Source organism: Somniosus microcephalus, unplaced genomic scaffold (genome assembly GCF_052327205.1).
Source record: "Somniosus microcephalus isolate GS21.2 unplaced genomic scaffold, FLI_Smic_1.0 unresolved_chr4, whole genome shotgun sequence".
Lineage (NCBI taxonomy): Eukaryota > Metazoa > Chordata > Chondrichthyes > Squaliformes > Somniosidae > Somniosus > Somniosus microcephalus.
In genome coordinates this window covers 53,606,672-53,623,579 of record NW_028225182.1, presented here as the reverse complement: position 1 = coordinate 53,623,579, position 16,908 = coordinate 53,606,672, and the positions used below count along the sequence as shown (strand labels likewise).

Sequence of the window (16,908 nt, the reverse complement as noted above, 5' to 3'; positions counted from 1 at the left end):
AGTGCGACGCTCCCTCAGTACTGCCCCTCCGACAGTGCGGCGCTCCCTCAGTACTGCCCCTCCGACAGTGCGACGTTCCCTCAGTACTGCCCCTCCGACAGTGCGGCGCTCCCTCAGTACTGCCCCTCCGACAGTGCGGCACTCCCTCAGTACTGCCCCTCCGACAGTGCGGCGCTCCCTCAGTACTGCCCCTCCGACAGTGCGGCGCTCCCTCAGTACTGCCCCTCCGACAGTGCGACGTTCCCTCAGTACTGCCCCTCCGACAGTGCGGCGCTCCCTCAGTACTGCCCCTCCGACAGTGCGGCACTCCCTCAGTACTGCCCCTCCGACAGTGCGGCGCTCCCTCAGTATTGCCCCTCCGACAGTGCGGCGCTCCCTCAGTACTGCCCCTCCGTACTGCCCCTCCAACAGTGCGGTGCTCCCTCAGTACTGCCCCTCCGACACTCCCTCAGTACTGCCCCTCCCACAGTGCGGCGCTCCCTCAGTACTGCCCCTCCGACAGTGCGGCGCTCCCTCTGTACTGCCCCTCTGACAGTGCGGCGCTCCCTCAGTACCGCCCCTCCGACAGTGCGGCGCTCCCTCAGTACTGCCCCTCCGACAGTGCAGCGCTCCCTCAGCACTGCTCCTCCGACAGTGCGGCGCTCCCTCAGTTCTCGTTGCACTTCCCCTTCTCCCAATCTATTGCCAGTCAGATAATAATCTGCCTTCCTGTTTTTGCCACCAAAGTGGATAACCTCGCATTTATCCACATTATACTGCATCTGCCATGCTTCTGCCCAATCACCCAACCTGTCCAAATCATACTGGAGTTTCTCGGCATCCTCCTCACAGCACACACACCCACCCAGCTTTGTGTCGTCTGCAAACTTGGAGATATTACATCTAGTTCCCTCGTCTAGATCATTAATATATATTGTGAAGAGCTGGGGTCCAAGGACCGATCCCTGCGGTACCCCACTAGTCACTGCCTGTCACTCGGAAAAAGACCCGTTTATTCCAACTCTTTGCTTCCTGTCTGCCAACCAGTTCTCTATCCAAGTCAGTACCTTGCCCCCAATCCCATGTGCTTTAATTTAACTTGAAGAAGGAGCAGCGCTCCGAAAGCTTGTGATTTCAAATAAAGCTGTTGGACTATAACCTGGTGTTGTGTGACTTCTTACATTTGTCCACCCCAGTCCAACTCCGGCATCTCCACACCATGGCTACTATCGACACCACAAACTGCCGGCTCAAAGTGGAGAGGATCTCCAAGAAGATCGCGCATATCGACACGGGCATCAAGTTTCTACAGAGATGCAAGAAAGCAGACAAGATCCCGAAAGGACTACAGATCACTAACCCACTCAAGTCGACCTACAACACAGACTACGCTGAGAGACTCTGCCGTCGTACCTCTCGCACACTCCTCAACCATCTCGTACACCAGCTCTACAGCAGACGCCGCAACCTCGAAACCGAGATGGAGTCCATGTTCTCAGCCTGTGCTCAGGACGCAGCAGACCAGCTACGAGACACCGCCAAACAAACAAGGCAACGGAACTACGCTACCTACATGCACACCAAGAACAGGAAGCTTGAGAAACTTGGCATCACCAGCAGCAGCAACCAAGCCTCCCCCGGTACCACGGTTGAAACCACAGGGAAATCCATCGTCAACCTGTCCGACCACACCCTTCAACCAGACGAAATTGAAGTTCTCAGCCGAGGGCTCAATTTCTGCCCCACCACCAAAATGGACCCCATCGGTCTCGCGGCAGACACAGAGGAATTCATCAGGAGAATGAGGCTCCGGGAATTCTTCCACAAATCCCAAGATGTCAGCAGCGAACCCAATGAGACAATCAATGATCCGGAACAGCAGACAGAGGGATCCGCAGTGCAGCAACCGAAGAAGAAAGAGTCAAATTGGACCCCTCCGGAGGGTCGCTGCCCTAAGCTTGACATGTATGCTCAAGCTGTCAGGAGATGCATCAACGCCAGATTCATCAGCCGCACTCACAAGACAGTCCAGAATGTCACCCGAGCACAACGCAACGCCATCCACGCTCTCAAGACCAACCGCAACATCGTCATCAAACCAGCAGACAAAGGAGGTGCCATCGTCATACAGAACAGAACGGACTATTGCAAAGAAGTATACCGACAACTGGACAACCAGGAACACTACAGACAGTTACCCGCAGATCCGACCAAAGAACACACCCGCCAACTCAACAGACTGATCAAAACCTTCGATCCAGACCTTCAAAGCATCCTACATGCTCTCATCCCACGTACTCCCCGCGTGGGAGACTTCTACTGCCTCCCAAAGATACACAAAGCCAACACACCTGGACGTCCTATCGCATCAGGCAGCGGAACCCTGTGTGAGAACCTCTCTGGATATGTCGAGGGCATCCTGAAACCCATCGTACAGGGAACCCCCAGCTTCTGTCGCGACACTACAGGCTTCTTACAGAAGCTCAGCACCCACGGACCAGTTGAACCAGGAACACTCCTCGCCACGATGGACGTCTCGGCACTCTACACCAGTATCCCCCACGATGACGGCATCGCTGCGACAGCCTCAGTACTCAACACCAACAACAGCCAATCTCCAGACGCCATCCTACAACTCATCCGCTTCATCCTTGACCACAATGTCTTCACCTTCGACAACCAGTTCTTTACCCAAACACACGGAACAGCCATGGGGACCAAATTCGCACCCCAATACGCAAACATCTTCATGCACAAGTTCGAGCAAGACTTCTTCGCTGCACAGGATCTCCAACCAACGCTATACACCAGATACATCGACGACATTTTCTTCCTATGGACCCACGGCGAAGAATCACTGAAAAGACTACACGATAACATCAACAAGTTCCATCCCACCATCAAACTCACCATGGACTACTCCTCAGAATCAGTCTCATTCCTGGACACACAAATCTCCATCAAAGACGGACACCTCAGCACTTCACTCTACCGCAAGCCCACGGACAACCTCACGATGCTTCACTTCTCCAGCTTCCACCCTAACCACGTTAAAGAAGCCATCCCCTATGGACAAGCCCTGCGAATACACAGGATCTGCTCAGACGAGGAGGAACGCGATGGACACCTACAGACACTGAAAGACGCCCTTGTAAGAACGGGATATGACGCTCGACTCGTCGATCGACAGTTCCGACGGGCCACAGCGAAAAATCGCATAGACCTCCTCAGAAGACAAACACGGGACACAACCAACAGAGTACCCTTCGTCGTCCAGTACTTCCCCGGAGCGGAGAAACTACGCCATGTTCTTCGCAGCCTTCAACATGTCATCGATGACGACGAACACCTCGCTAAGGCCATCCCCACGCCTCCACTACTCGCTTTCAAACAGCCGCCTAACCTCAAACAGACCATCGTTCGCAGCAAATTACCCAGCTTTCAGGAGAACAGCGACCACGACACCACACAACCCTGCCACAGCAACCTCTGCAAGACATGCCAGATCATCAACACAGATACCATCATCACACGTGAGGACGCCACCCACCAGGTACATGATACATACTCATGTGACTCGGCCAACGTTGTCTACCTCATACGTTGCAGGAAAGGATGCCCCGGAGCATGGTACATCGGCGAGGCCATGCAGACACTGCGACAACGGATGAACGGACACCGCGCAACAATCACCAGGCAGGAGTGTTCCCTCCCAGTCGGGGAACACTTCAGCAGTCAAGGACATTCAGCCTCCGATCTTCGGGTAAGCATTCTCCAAGGTGGCCTTCGAGACACACGACAACGCAAAATCGTCGAGCAGAAACTGATAGCCAAGTTCCGCACTCATGAGGACGGCCTCAACCGAGATCTTGGGTTCATGTCACGCTACATGTAACCCCACCTGATGCAGGGTCATCCAGACTCGAGTCGACATTGGCTTGTTCTCTCTACACAGATGCGGCCGGACCTGCTGTGATTTCCAGCCAAAAAAAATGTTTTTTGTCTGTTTTTTTGTTTTTCATACAGACCCCAGCATCTGCAATATTTGACCCCTTGTGACCCCACCTCATTGTTCTTTGATGTAATGTTTCCCTGACTGACCTGTTTGGACACCATTCACACCTTTGACTGATGGTTACCTGTAAACATCTGACATGATTCTCTGACTATATAAGCTGTGTCTTTATGCATTTCTCCACTTCACCTGAAGAAGGAGCAGCGCTCCGAAAGCTTGTGATTTCAAATAAAGCTGTTGGACTATAACCTGGTGTTGTGTGACTTCTTATATTAATTTAACTTAACCTTCTGACTCTGAGTCGAGAGAGACAGTGAGCCACCCACTGAGCCACAGCCGACAGGACAGGGTCAGTTTGTTAAAACAGTTCATTCCCAAGTCCTGCACCTGGAGTATTTTACATCCAAGGACCATAAATACACGACGGGGACGTTACCGCTTTAAGGGGGGCGGGCGGCGGTGATTGACAGCGCGCCCCGCCAATCGGAACCGCGCACCAGCTGGCCGCCGCGGGTCGCAATCGGCCAATGGGAGTCGGGCGAGGGGGCGGGTGGGGCGAATTAAGTTGAATGCGGCCGGTTTGCTGGTGTTTTTTTTTATCAACGGGGGGAGATCTCACCGTGCAGGAGGTTAAACTCCAGGAAGAATTCCTGGTAGCATCGCTCGGTGAGGAAGAATTGGAGCAGCAACGCCCGCAGCATCTCGGCGGCCGCCATGGCGGCAACCCGCTTCCGTTGTGTCCGCGGCCCAGCAGTGTCCGGGTGGAGCACCTCAACCGGCCAGGCCGCTGCCAAAGGTTCCGGCCCCGACACCATGCCAAACAAATAACAACAGAAAACGCTGGAAAAAAAACTCAGCAGGCATCCGTGGAGAGAGAAACAGAGTCAACGTTTCGGGTCGAAACCCTTCGTCAGAACTGAGAAAAAAAAGGCAGGAAATGAAACAGATTAAAAGGCCGGTTTGGGGGCTAGGAAATGGGGGAGGGGATGAAAGAACAAAAAGGAAGCTCTGGGAGGTGAAGAGACATTAAGAGGTATTCAAGACGAGACAAGATGGTAATATTGCAGGTAAAGAAACAAAAGATGGCTCTAGATGCAATTCAATTCAATTTTATTTGCCATATGTAACCAGTACAAGTACAATGGAATGCTTACTCCCCGTGGGGACACGTCAGCTATTTTTACAGCGCCGTGTTCAGAAAGTCAATTCTTTGGCATCTAGTGGCAGTGGGAGCACGATGTCCCTCAGCCGCTCCGTCCTCCTCGTCCCCGCGGCCTCCTCCTCACTGTTGCCGGCTCGGCTCCACGTGTGGTGGCCTGCTTCTCCCGCTCACCCTCTGGCCACCGTTCCCGGCTCCCCTCCTCCCAGTCAGACAGTCAGATGAAGTGTGAAATGTGCTGGCAGAATGAAAGACAGCTGCCATGTGGGAGAGGAAAAAAGAGGAAAAGGCACAAAACAAAGGTGTGGGTAAAAAATAGAAACATAGAAGATAGAAGCAGGAGTCGGCCATTCGGCCCCTCGAGCCTGCTCCGCCATTCAATGAGATCATGGCTGATCATCCAAATTCAGTACCCTGTCCCTGCCTTCTCCCCATATCCCTTGATCCCTTTAGCCTTAAGATATATATCTAACTCCTTCTTGAATATATTTAATGAATTGGCCTCCACTGCCTTCTGTGGTAGAGAATTCCACAGGTTCACCACTCTCTGGGTGAAGAAATTCCTCCTCATCTCAGTCCTAAATGGCTTACCCCTTATCCTTAGACTGTGACCCCTGGTTCTGGACTCCCCCGCCATCGGGAACATCCTTCCTGCATCTAGTCTGTCTAGTCCTGTTAGAATTTTATAAGTTTCAATGAGATCCCCTCTCATTTTTCTAAACTCCAGCGAGTATAAGCCCAATCGACCCAATCTCTCCCCATACGTCATTCCTGCCATCCCAGGTATCAGTCTGGTGAATCTTCGCTGCAGTCCCTCCATGGCAAGAACATCCTTCCTCAGATAAGGCGACCAAAACTGCACACAATACTCAAGGTGTGGTCTCACCAAGGCCCTGTACAACTGCAGCAAGACATCCTTGTTCCTGTACTCGAACCCTCTCACTACGAAGGCCAACATACCATTTGCCTTCTTAACCGCCTGCTGCACCTGCATGCTTACCTTCAGCGACTGGTGCACAAGGACACCCAGGTCTCGTTGCACTTCCCCTTCTCCCAATCTATTGCCGTTCAGATAATAATCTGCCTTCCTGTTTTTGCCACCAAAGTGGATAACCTCACATTTATCCACATTATAGTGCATCTGCCATGCATCTGCCCAATCACCCAACCTGTCCAAATCATACTGGAGTTTCTCGGCATCCTCCTCACAGCACACACACCCACCCAGTGAAGAGACATTAAGAGATATTCAAGGCGAGATCAGATGGTAATAGGACAGGTAAAGAGACAAAGGACGGCTCTCGATGAAGTGTGAAATGCGCTGGCAGAGAGACAGCTGCCCTGTGGGAGAGCGAGAAAGGGAAAAGGCACAAACCAAAAGTGTGGATAAAAAATATAAAAATATGACAGGGGCCGAGGTTATGATCTGAAATTGTTGAATTCGATATTGAGTCCGGAAGGCTGTAAAGTGCCTAATCGAAAGATGAGGTGCTGTTCCTCGAGATTACGCTGAGCTTCCGTGGAACAATGCAAGAGGCCGAGGACAGAGAGGTCAGAGCGGGAGTGGAGCGGTGAATTAAAGTGACAGGCGACCGGAAGCTCGGGGTCACCCTTACGGACTGAACGGAGGTGTTCCGCAAAGCGGTCACCCAATCTGCGTTTGGTCTCCCCAATGTAGAGGAGACCACATCGTGAGCAGCGAATACAGTATACTAAATTGCAAGAAGTACAAGTAAATCGCTGTTTCACCTGGAAGGGGTGTTTGGGGCCCTGGACAGTGGGAAGGGGGGAGGTATAGGGGCAGGTGTTACATCTCCGCTTGCACGGGAAGGTGCCGGGCGAAGGGGAAGGGGTGCTGGGGGTGATAGTGGAGTGGACTAGGGTGTCGCGGAGGGAGCGGTCCCTACGGAATGCTGAAAGGGGAGGTGAGGGGAAGATGCGTTTGGTGGTGGGATCACGTTAGAGGTGACGGAAATGGCGGAGGATGATCCGTTGAATGTGGAGGCTGGTGGGGTGAAAGGTGAGGACAAGGGGGACCCTATCGTGGTTCCGGGAGGGAGGGGAAGGGGTGAGAGCAGAAGTGCGGGAAATAGAATGGACACGGTCGAGGGCCGTGTCAACCACGGTAGAGGGGAATCCTCGGTTGAGGAAAAAGGAAGACATGTCGGAGACCCAGGCAAGGATGCTTCTTGTGTGACACACACAAAAAAAATGTCGATGCTCCAAATCTTTTTATAATGACTTTAAAGCAGCAAAAAATATATTTTTTAAGAAAACAAACAAACTTGCAGGTCTGATAGACACTCACTAGCACGTGGCACCAGGAGTAATCTGGAGATTACTACCTTTTGAGGTCCTGCTTTTTAATCTCTTTCCTAGCTCCCTAAAATCTGCCTGCACGACCTCATCCCTCTTTCTGCCTATCTCATTGGTACCGATATGGACCACGACCTCTGGCTGTTCACCCTCCCCCCTCACAGTGTTATACAGCGCTGGTTGGGCCACAACTGGAGAATTGCGTCCAGTTCTGGTCACCTCACTTTAGGAAGGATGTGAAGGCCCTTGAGAGGGTGCAGAGGAGATTTACCAGAATGGTTCCGGGGATGGGGGATCTTAGCTACAAGGACAGGCTGGAGAAGCTGGATTTGTTTTCATTAGAGCAAAGGAAGTTGAGGGGTGATTTGATCGAGGTGTACAAGATTGGATAGGGTTTGGATAAGCTAGACGGGGAAAGGCTGTTCCCACTAGTTGATGGTACAAGGACTAGGGGACACAGATTTAAGGTTTTGGGCAAGAGATACAGGGGGGACGTGAGGGAAAACTTTTTTACGCAGCGAGTGGTGAGGACCTGGAACTCGCTGCCGACGGAAGTGGTGGAAGCGGAGACACTCGATGTTTTCAAGGGGAGACTGGATAGGCACTTGAGGGAAATAAACTTGCAGGGCTCCGGGGATAGAGCGGGGGAATGGGACTGACTGGATTGTTCCACAGAGAGCCGGCACGGACTCGATGGGCCCAATGGCCTCCTTCTGTGCCGATATGACTCTATGACTTGGAGATGATGTTTCCACTTGTGGGGGAGCCCAAAACTAGGGGATAGGGGGGACATCCTATCACAGACCTTCCCTTTGTTCTTTCCTCCCCTCTTCTCTGCCCCTGCTTAAAAATCTCTCTTCTCTAACCTTTTCCATTCTGACGAAAGGTCATCGACCTGAAACGTTAACTCTGTTTCTCTCTCCACAGAGGCTGCCTGACCTGCCGAGTATTTCCCAGCATTTTCTGTTGTTATTTCAGATTTCCAGCATCTGCGGTATTTTGCTATTACCATAAAATATAAGACTGGCGGCAGTAACTATGGCTTTCTTAACCTCTTAAGAGTTACCACAGGGCTTTTGAGGAGGTCGCTCGAGCCTGTAAGTCTTCCGTCTTAATGTTAAGGTGTCTAGGGTTACAAAGCAGCTTTAAACTAGTAAGATGGGGTGGGGGGTCTACAAGAAATGAAACCAGCCTAAATATAATCTAAACAGGAAAGGAGAGCATAGGAAAGAATAAAACAAGTGTAAGATCTTATAGATCTGAGTTCTTGGACAAGACACCAATAGGCAGCAGCCAGTATGTTTGAGCAATAGATCAACATTTATTAAGCATACAGCGTAATATGCTTAATATTAGGCGATAGTTTAAATGAGTAGCTCGCAGCCCCAGGTCTCTGGAACCTCTCGGACACAGATGACGTCGTCTTAAGTCTGTTCCTTTGTCCTCGCAGTACCTCTGTGTGAAGTTGTTCTTTGAGTATCGAGGTTTTAACCATTTTCTTATCAACAGTTGGTTTGGCCAGTGTCCGTATATGGTCTTTAACAAAATCACCTTTAATTGGTTCTAATGGTCAAAATACCATCGTCACTCAGACTAAAGTAGCACCCGCCTTTCCAGTACTTTTCCACCAACTTTGCCATGTTCAGTGTTCTCTTGTTTATAGTTTCGTTAAGCGAATTCTAAGTTCTATACAGCATTATAATATGTCGTCGTCGTACGTGTCTTCACACTGTTCCCTTTGGGGAACTGTATGAAGTGGTGAAAGGATTTCTGGCCGCGATTAACGCTCCTTCAGTGACCGTAACCATCTTCGTACCAGCCATTAGGGTGGTTAATCCTATGGCGGGAGGGTTTTACGGGCTCCCACAACCCATACGAGGGGGGGGGGGCACCCACACCCACGGACACAAGTATCCCGCTGGATGTCAACCCAGAATTTAGAGCCGGAGCTCCGACTCCACTTGCCGGGACTGTCTGGAGCGGGGTTCGAAACCCTACGCCTTCTGGCCCAGCGGCGGGGATGCGACCGCTACGCCAAAGGCCCACTCCTATAATATGTTATTTAATGATTTAACCTTCACTCGCAGTCTGTGACTGTTTGTTATCAAAACTTAGTCAAAACTGCTTTTGACTGTCTTTGCAGCTACATTTTGAACAAGTTTTCTCGTTACCCAGGAGTAATTATGGGTAATATTATTTGGTCAATGGCTACACTTGAAGTTATACATATATGATTCTCGTCTACTAAATATCTTTAAATATCAGCCTTTCGTACACAAGGGAGGACATTGATGGCCACGGAATAAATAGAGTTATAGAACAGGAGTTTATAGGATGGTGAAGTAATAAAACTCACTACTCACTTGGTTTGAGTATAAAGCAAGGCTTTAATCAACTTGTTTCAGAACATGGAGGTATAGTTGTACTTCACTAGTTCCTTGTCTTACAAAATGTCCCTGGCAAACTGGGCCCACGCCCGAGTATTTATACTCCTTGGACGGCGCCACCAGCTGGCCGTCCAGTGTTATTTCACGAGTAGTTTCTTTATGATGATGAGATTTATAACAGATGGTTAAAAGTAAAGTGAGAGGAACCGCTGTTAAAAATGAGTTAAACTGTCTGTACAGCAATGCACACAGTGTCCGTAATAAAGCAGGGGAGCTGGAGGCAATCGTGCGTTGCGAGGAACCAGACATAGGAGGGATTACTGAGACATGGCTACAGCAAAATCAGGACTGGGAATTAAACATTGCAGGGTATAGCATATTTAGAAAAGATAGAGAGGGGAAAAGGGGAGGTGGAGTAGCTGTACTCATTAGGGATAACATAATGGCAGTAGAAAAATGTGACGCAGATATCAGCAAGACAGAAATAGAATCCATATGGATAGAGAAAGAAGATAATAAAGGATCAATCACACTGATAGGGCTAGTCTAGGGGCCACTTAATAGTGGAAGGGAGGTGGAGGAAGAAATATGCAGACAAATTAGGGAAATGAGTAAAAAACATAGAATAATAATCATGGGGGATTTCAACTACCCCGATATTAATTGGACAGAAGCGGTAGGTAAAGGGGATTTGGGGAATGGAGTTCCTACAGTGTGTACAGGACTCCTTTCTAACTCAATATGGGGACTCGATGGGCTGAATGGCCTCCTTCTGTGCCGTTATTATGACTCCTTGACCTCTAGAAAGACAGTCTAAGAGTTTGCTATCTGGAAATTGCCCGAGGTTGGAGGACCAGAGCCCCAGAAGCCAGGTCGGATACCACACGGACGGGTGTGAGTGTAAATAGTTGTTGGTGGACCTGGTTGGCTATTTGCCGGTTACTGTCGATGTGACGTTTGTTATGATAACGTGTGTCTATTGTATTAAGCTTCGTACACCTCAGATGGTGACTAAAGGGCGATTAACCTCACGACCATGACACAGTTTCGCCTACACCTTGGTGCTGGCTTCCATGCTCGGTGAGACCTGAACTCACACCAGATCTACCCGGCTCTCTCCCCAACGCCCGGGTACCCCCAACCCTCCTTGACCTGTGATGGGTCGCTGGACCTGAGCTCATGGACGAGCCAGGTAACGTCTCGAAGCAGGCGATTATTTTCTGGGTACGTCATCCGGTGACCCATGAGTGCCCTCAAACAGTCACTAATAAATCCAATCGGGAATTCAGGAGAAACTTCTTTCCCCAGAGAGTGGTGAGAATGTGGAACTCGCTGCCACAGGGATTGGTTGAGGCGATTAGCAGAGATGCATTTAAGGGGAAGCTGGATAAACACATGAGGGAGAAAGGAATAGAAGGATACGGTGATGGGGTGAGATGGAGAGGGGTGGGAGGAGGCTGGTGTGGAGCAGAAACACCGGCACGGAGCAGTGGGGCCGAATGGCCTCGTGCTGTGCTGTAAATACGTTGAAATAAAAACAGGGAATGCTGGTTAAAGTGGCAAAGCACCGTTCACGTTCCAAAAGACATTTTGACTGAGGACCTTCGTCACAATGTTAATCAACGCCTGCATTTTAGAATTCTCATCCTCGTGGACACATCCCTCCATGGCCCTCACCTCCCTTCCTATCTCTGTAACCTCATCCAGCACTACACCCCTCCCTATCTCTGTAACCTCCTCCAGCCCCTACACCCCTCCCTATCTCTGTAACCTCCTCCAGCCCCACAACCCTCCCAATCTCTGTAACCTCCTCCAGCCCCACAACCCTTCCTATCTCTGTAACCCCCTCCAGCCCTACAACCCTCCCTATCTCTGTAACCTCCTCCAGCCCCTACAACCCTCCCTATCTCTGTAACCTCCTCCAGCCCCTACAACCCTATCTCTGTAACCCCCCTCCAGCCCCTACAACCCTCCCTATCTCTGTAACCTCCTCCAGCCCCACAACCCTCCCAATCTCTGTAACCCCCTCCAGCCCCTACAACCCTCCCTATCTCTGTAACCTCCTCCAGCCCCTACAACCCTCCCTATCTCTGTAACCTCCTCCAGCCCCTACAACCCTCCCTATCTCTGTAACCTCCTCCAGCCCCTACAACCCTCCCTATCTCTGTAACCTCCTCCAGCCCCTACAACCCTCCCTATCTCTGTAACCTCCTCCAGCCCCTACAACCCTCCCTATCTCTGTAACCTCCTCCAGCCCCTACAACCCTCCCTATCTCTGTAACCTCCTCCAGCCCCTACAACCCTCCCTATCTCTGTAACCTCCTCCAGCCCCTACAACCCTCCCTATCTCTGTAACCTCCTCCACACCCTACAACCCTCCCTATCTCTGTAACCTCCTCCAGCCCCCTACAACCCTCCCTATCTCTGTAACCTCCTCCAGCCCCTACAACCCTCCCTATCTCTGTAACCTCCTCCAGCCCCTACAACCCTCCCTATCTCTGTAACCTGCTCCTGCCCCTACAACCCTCCCTATCTCTGTAACCTCCTCCAGTCCCTACTACCCTCCCTATCTCTGTAACCTCCTCCAGCCCCTACAACCCTCCCTATCTCTGTAACCTCCTCCAACCCCTCCAACCCTCCCTATCTCTAACCTCCTCCAACCCCTCCAACCCTCCCTATCTCTGTAACCTCATCCAGCCCCACAACTGTAATGTATATACCTTTAAGGGGGGGAACTACTTTTTACAGCTCATGTATACTGTAGTACCGGCAGTGACCACACCTGTATATAGCACTGAGTAGTAATCTGTACAGTCAGTTCCACTGTGAGCCACGTTGAGTAAACACCTGTTGTACCGTTTCTCCTGCAGTCTGTGTCTTATTATACCCAGACACAACAACAACCCTCCCTATCTCTGTAACCTCCTCCAGCCCTAAAAGCCCCCCCGCCCCCGAGATCTCTGCGCTCTTCCAATTCTGGCCTCTTGAGCATCCCCGATTTAGAAACATAGAAACATAGAAGATAGGAGCAGGAGTCGGCCATTCGGCCCCTCGAGCCTGCTCCGCCATTCAATGAGATCATTGCTGATCATCCAAGTTCAGTACCCTGTCCCTGCCTTCTCCCCATATCCCTTGATCCCTTTATCCTTCAGAAATATATCCAACTCCTTCTTGAATATATTTAATGAATTGGCCTCAACTGCCTTCTGTGGTAGAGAATTCCACAGGTTCACCACTCTCTGGGTGAAGAAATTCCTCCTCATCTCTGTCCTAAATGGCTTACCCCTTATCCTTAGACTGTGACCCCTGGTTCTGGACTCCCCGGCCATCGGGAACATCCTTCCTGCATCTAGTCTGTCCAGTCCTGTTAGAATTTTATAAGTTTCCATCGCTCCACCATTGGCGGCCGTGCCTTCAGCTGCCTGGGCCCCGAGCTCTGGAATTCCCTCCCTAAACCTCTCCGCCTCCCTCTCCTCCTTTAAGACGCTCCTTAAAACCTGCCTCTTTGACCCAGCTTTTGCTCACCTGTCCCTAATATCTCCTTATGTAGCTCGGTGTCAAATCTTGTTTGATAATCGCTCCTGTGAAGCGCCCTGGGACGTTTTACTATGTTAAAGGCGCTGTGTAAATGCAAATTGTTGTTGTTGATGTGTGTCCCACAGTAAGTTCTCCTCCGCCATCCATTGTGCCTCTTCCTCATATACTCTTCCACTTGGCGCTGTCACCCGATAAGCATCGTGTCCGCTTCATTGTGTACAGGAGTGACACTCAACTCCACCTCTACTCAACGCCTCTCACTCTGTCCGTCCGACATCACCTCAGACTTTCTTTGTCTGTGAGTTGTTTATCTCGCCAGTTGGAGAACTCCGGGAGCTCAGTCTGATCCCGTGCAACGGGATTTCTTTCTCAATTCTCATGTGTTCACCCTCTCTTTCTCTTTCCTTGCCTTTTGCTCTCCTCCGTACTCACCCTCCCCTCTTCCCACCCCGGTATTGAGCCCTCTCTGGGGTGTGGATCGGGGGGGGGGCGGGGTTGGTCTGTCTGGCACCTCATTCGAGGGGCTGTTCTCCCACGTCTGTGCGAGAGTGCCTCCAGGGTCGTTCGACCATGGGGAGTATCGCAGCGAGTGTGGGACTGAGCCATACAGGCCCAGTGTGGGCGGGTCCCGGCCTGCAGTTGTCCTTTGCAGTTTGCAGCAGGGACCCTGGGTTGATTTCTCTCAGATTCAGGGAACGCTGAGGTCAGTGGCAGTGAATGGACGCTCAATAAATCGATCTGCAATTCCCCCACACGGTGATGGGACGGGGGGGTCTGTGTCTGCGATTCCCCCACACGGTGATGGGATGCGGGTCTGTGCCTGTGATTCCGATTCCCCCGCACGGTGACGGGACGGGGGTCTGTGTCTGCGATTCCCCCGCGCAGTGATGGGATAGGGGTCTGTGTCTGTGATTCCCCCACACGGTGACGGGACGCGGGCCTGTGTCTGTGATTCCCCCGCACGGTGACGGGATGGGGGTCTGTGTCTGCGATTCCCCCGCACGGTGATGGGACGGGGGTCTGTGTCTGCGATTCCCCCGCACGGTGATGGGACGGGGGTCTGTGTCTGCGATTCCCCCGCTCGGTGATGGGACGGGGGTCTGTGTCTGCGATTCCCCCGCACGGTGATGGGACGGGGGTCTGTGTCTGCGATTCCCCCACACGGTGATGGGACGCGGGTCTGTGTCTGCGATTCCCCGCACGGTGATGGGACGGGGGTCTGTGTCTGCGATTCCCCCACACGGTGATGGGACAGGGGTCTGTGTCTGCGATTCCCCCGCACGGTGATGGGACGCGGGTCTGTGTCTGCGATTCCCCCGCACGGTGATGGGACGGGGGTCTGTGTCTGCGATTCCCCCGCACGGTGATGGGACGGGGGTCTGTGTCTGCGATTCCCCCGCACGGGTGATGGGACGGGGGTCTGTGTCTGCGATTCCCCCGCACGGTGATGGGACGGGGGTCTGTGTCTGCGATTCCCCGCACGGTGATGGGACGGGGGTCTGTGTCTGCGATTCCCCCGCACGGTGATGGGACGGGTGGTCTGTGTCTGCGATTCCCCCGCACGGTGATGGGACGCGGGTCTGTGTCTGCGATTCCCCCGCACGGTGATGGGACGGGGGTCTGTGTCTGCGATTCCCCCGCACGGTGACGGGACGGGGTCTGTGTCTGCGATTCCCCCGCACGGTGACGGGACGCGGGGCTGTGTCTGCGATTCCCCCGCACGGTGATGGGACGGGGGTCTGTGTCTGCGATTCCCCCGCACACGGTGATGGGACGCGGGTCTGTGTCTGCGATTCCCCCGCACGGTGATGGGACGCGGGTCTGTGTCTGCGATTCCCCCGCAACGGTGATCGGGACGCGGGTCTGTGTCTGCGATTCCCCCGCACGGTGATGGACGCGGTCTGTGTCTGCGATTCCCCCGCACGGTGATGGGACGGGGGTCTGTGTCTGCGATTCCCTCGCACGGTGATGGGACGGGGGTCTGTGTCTGCGATTCCCCCGCACGGTGATGGGACGGGGGGTCTGTGTCTGCGATTCCCCCGCACGGTGATGGGACCGGGGGTCTGTGTCTGCGATTCCCCCTCACGGTGATGGGACGCGGGTCTGTGTCTGCGCATTCCCCCTCACGGTGATGGGACGCGGGGTCTGTGTCTGCGATTCCCCCGCACGGTGATGGGACGGGGGTCTGTGTCTGCGATTCCCCCGCACGGTGATGGGACGCGGGTCTGTGTCTGCGATTCCCCCTCACGGTGATGGGACGCGGGTCTGTGTCTGCGATTCCCCACACACGGTGATGGGACGGGGGTCTGTGTCTGCGATTCCCCCACACGGTGATGGGATGGGGGTCTGTGTCTGTGATTCCCCCGCACGGTGATGGGACGGGGGTCTGTGTCTGCGATTCCCCCGCGCAGTGATGGGACGGGGGTCTGTGTCTGCGATTCCCCCACACGGTGATGGGACGCGGGTCTGTGTCTGCGATTCCCCCGCACGCGGTGATGGGACGCGGGTCTGTGTCTGCGATTCCCCCTCACGGTGATGGGACGCGGGTCTGTGTCTGCGATTCCCCCTCACGGTGATGGGACGCGGGTCTGTGTCTGCGATTCCCCCTCACGGTGATGGGACGCGGGGCTGTGTCTGTGATTCCCCCTCACGGTGTGATCGTGGGCAGCCTTATCGAAAGAGAAGGTGGCGGGAGGAAATCAAAAGCCGACACCCTTTTAACAAAATTAATATGTTTATTTCAAATATAGACTCGAGAGACCGAAACAAATCAGGTTGGATTAACTTGTGTCTTCGGGTTGCCCCGGCAACAGGCAGCTGGTGATGTTGATTCACCGGAAACTCCCCGTCCCTTGCTGAAGGTGTCGGCCTCTCTCGGTCGATGAGCTGCACTGGCTGTTTGTCCTGGGGTTAAATTCACCTGTTCCCCAGGTTGTGCCAGTCGCCCGGGTTCGAAGGCACGTGGGACTCAGAGAGTTAGAATCCTCGAATCTCACAGCACAGGAGGAGGCAAGTCGGCCCATCGTGCCTGTGCTAGCTCTTTGAACGAGCTCTCCGATTAGTCCCACTCCCCCCTGCTCTCTCCCCGTAGCCCTGTGAATTTTTCCCTTTCAACTATTTATCCGATTTCCCTTTTGAAAGTTACTATTGAATCTGCTCCCACCGCCCTTTCAGGCAGCGCGTTCCAGATCACAACAACTCGCTGCGGGAAAACAAATGGCGAGGTTGGTCCAATCGGTCCATCCGCCTCCTCGCCCCGCACGCCTGACCGTCTGTGCGCGATCTCCAGCTGGATAGTTGACGGTGGGAGGGGGAACGTGGCAGGTGGCTCCTCCCTCGCCGACGGAGCCAGCTCCCGGCCAGAGAGACGAGACCGCCGCCTGGTTCTACCCGCCCGCCCGTCCCCATACCGAGCGAGGGCGGCAGGGAGCGGCCTCACCAGAGAGGGAGGCCCGCCCGAAAACACAACTCGCATTGCAAATGTGCTGGCAAAGAGAGCGAAAAAAACCCACCCA

The 16,908-nt window shown here is 53.1% G+C and overlaps 1 protein-coding gene across 2 annotated transcripts in view; it reads right to left on the bottom strand.

Moving 5' to 3' along the window:
- mpdu1b (mannose-P-dolichol utilization defect 1b) overlaps positions 1-4,771 on the bottom strand; it is a 79,279-nt gene extending 74,508 nt beyond the window's left edge. Inside the window, exon 1 of one of the 2 annotated variants that reach the window (XM_085977579.1) lies at positions 4,614-4,771. In XM_085977579.1, coding sequence (XP_085833705.1) covers positions 4,614-4,710 — 97 coding nt within the window. In that variant the 5' untranslated portion in view covers positions 4,711-4,771. The remainder of the gene's footprint in view (positions 1-4,613) is intronic. The other variant, XM_085977578.1, reaches the window with a different exon arrangement.
- Positions 4,772-16,908: the final 12,137 nt, after the last annotated feature.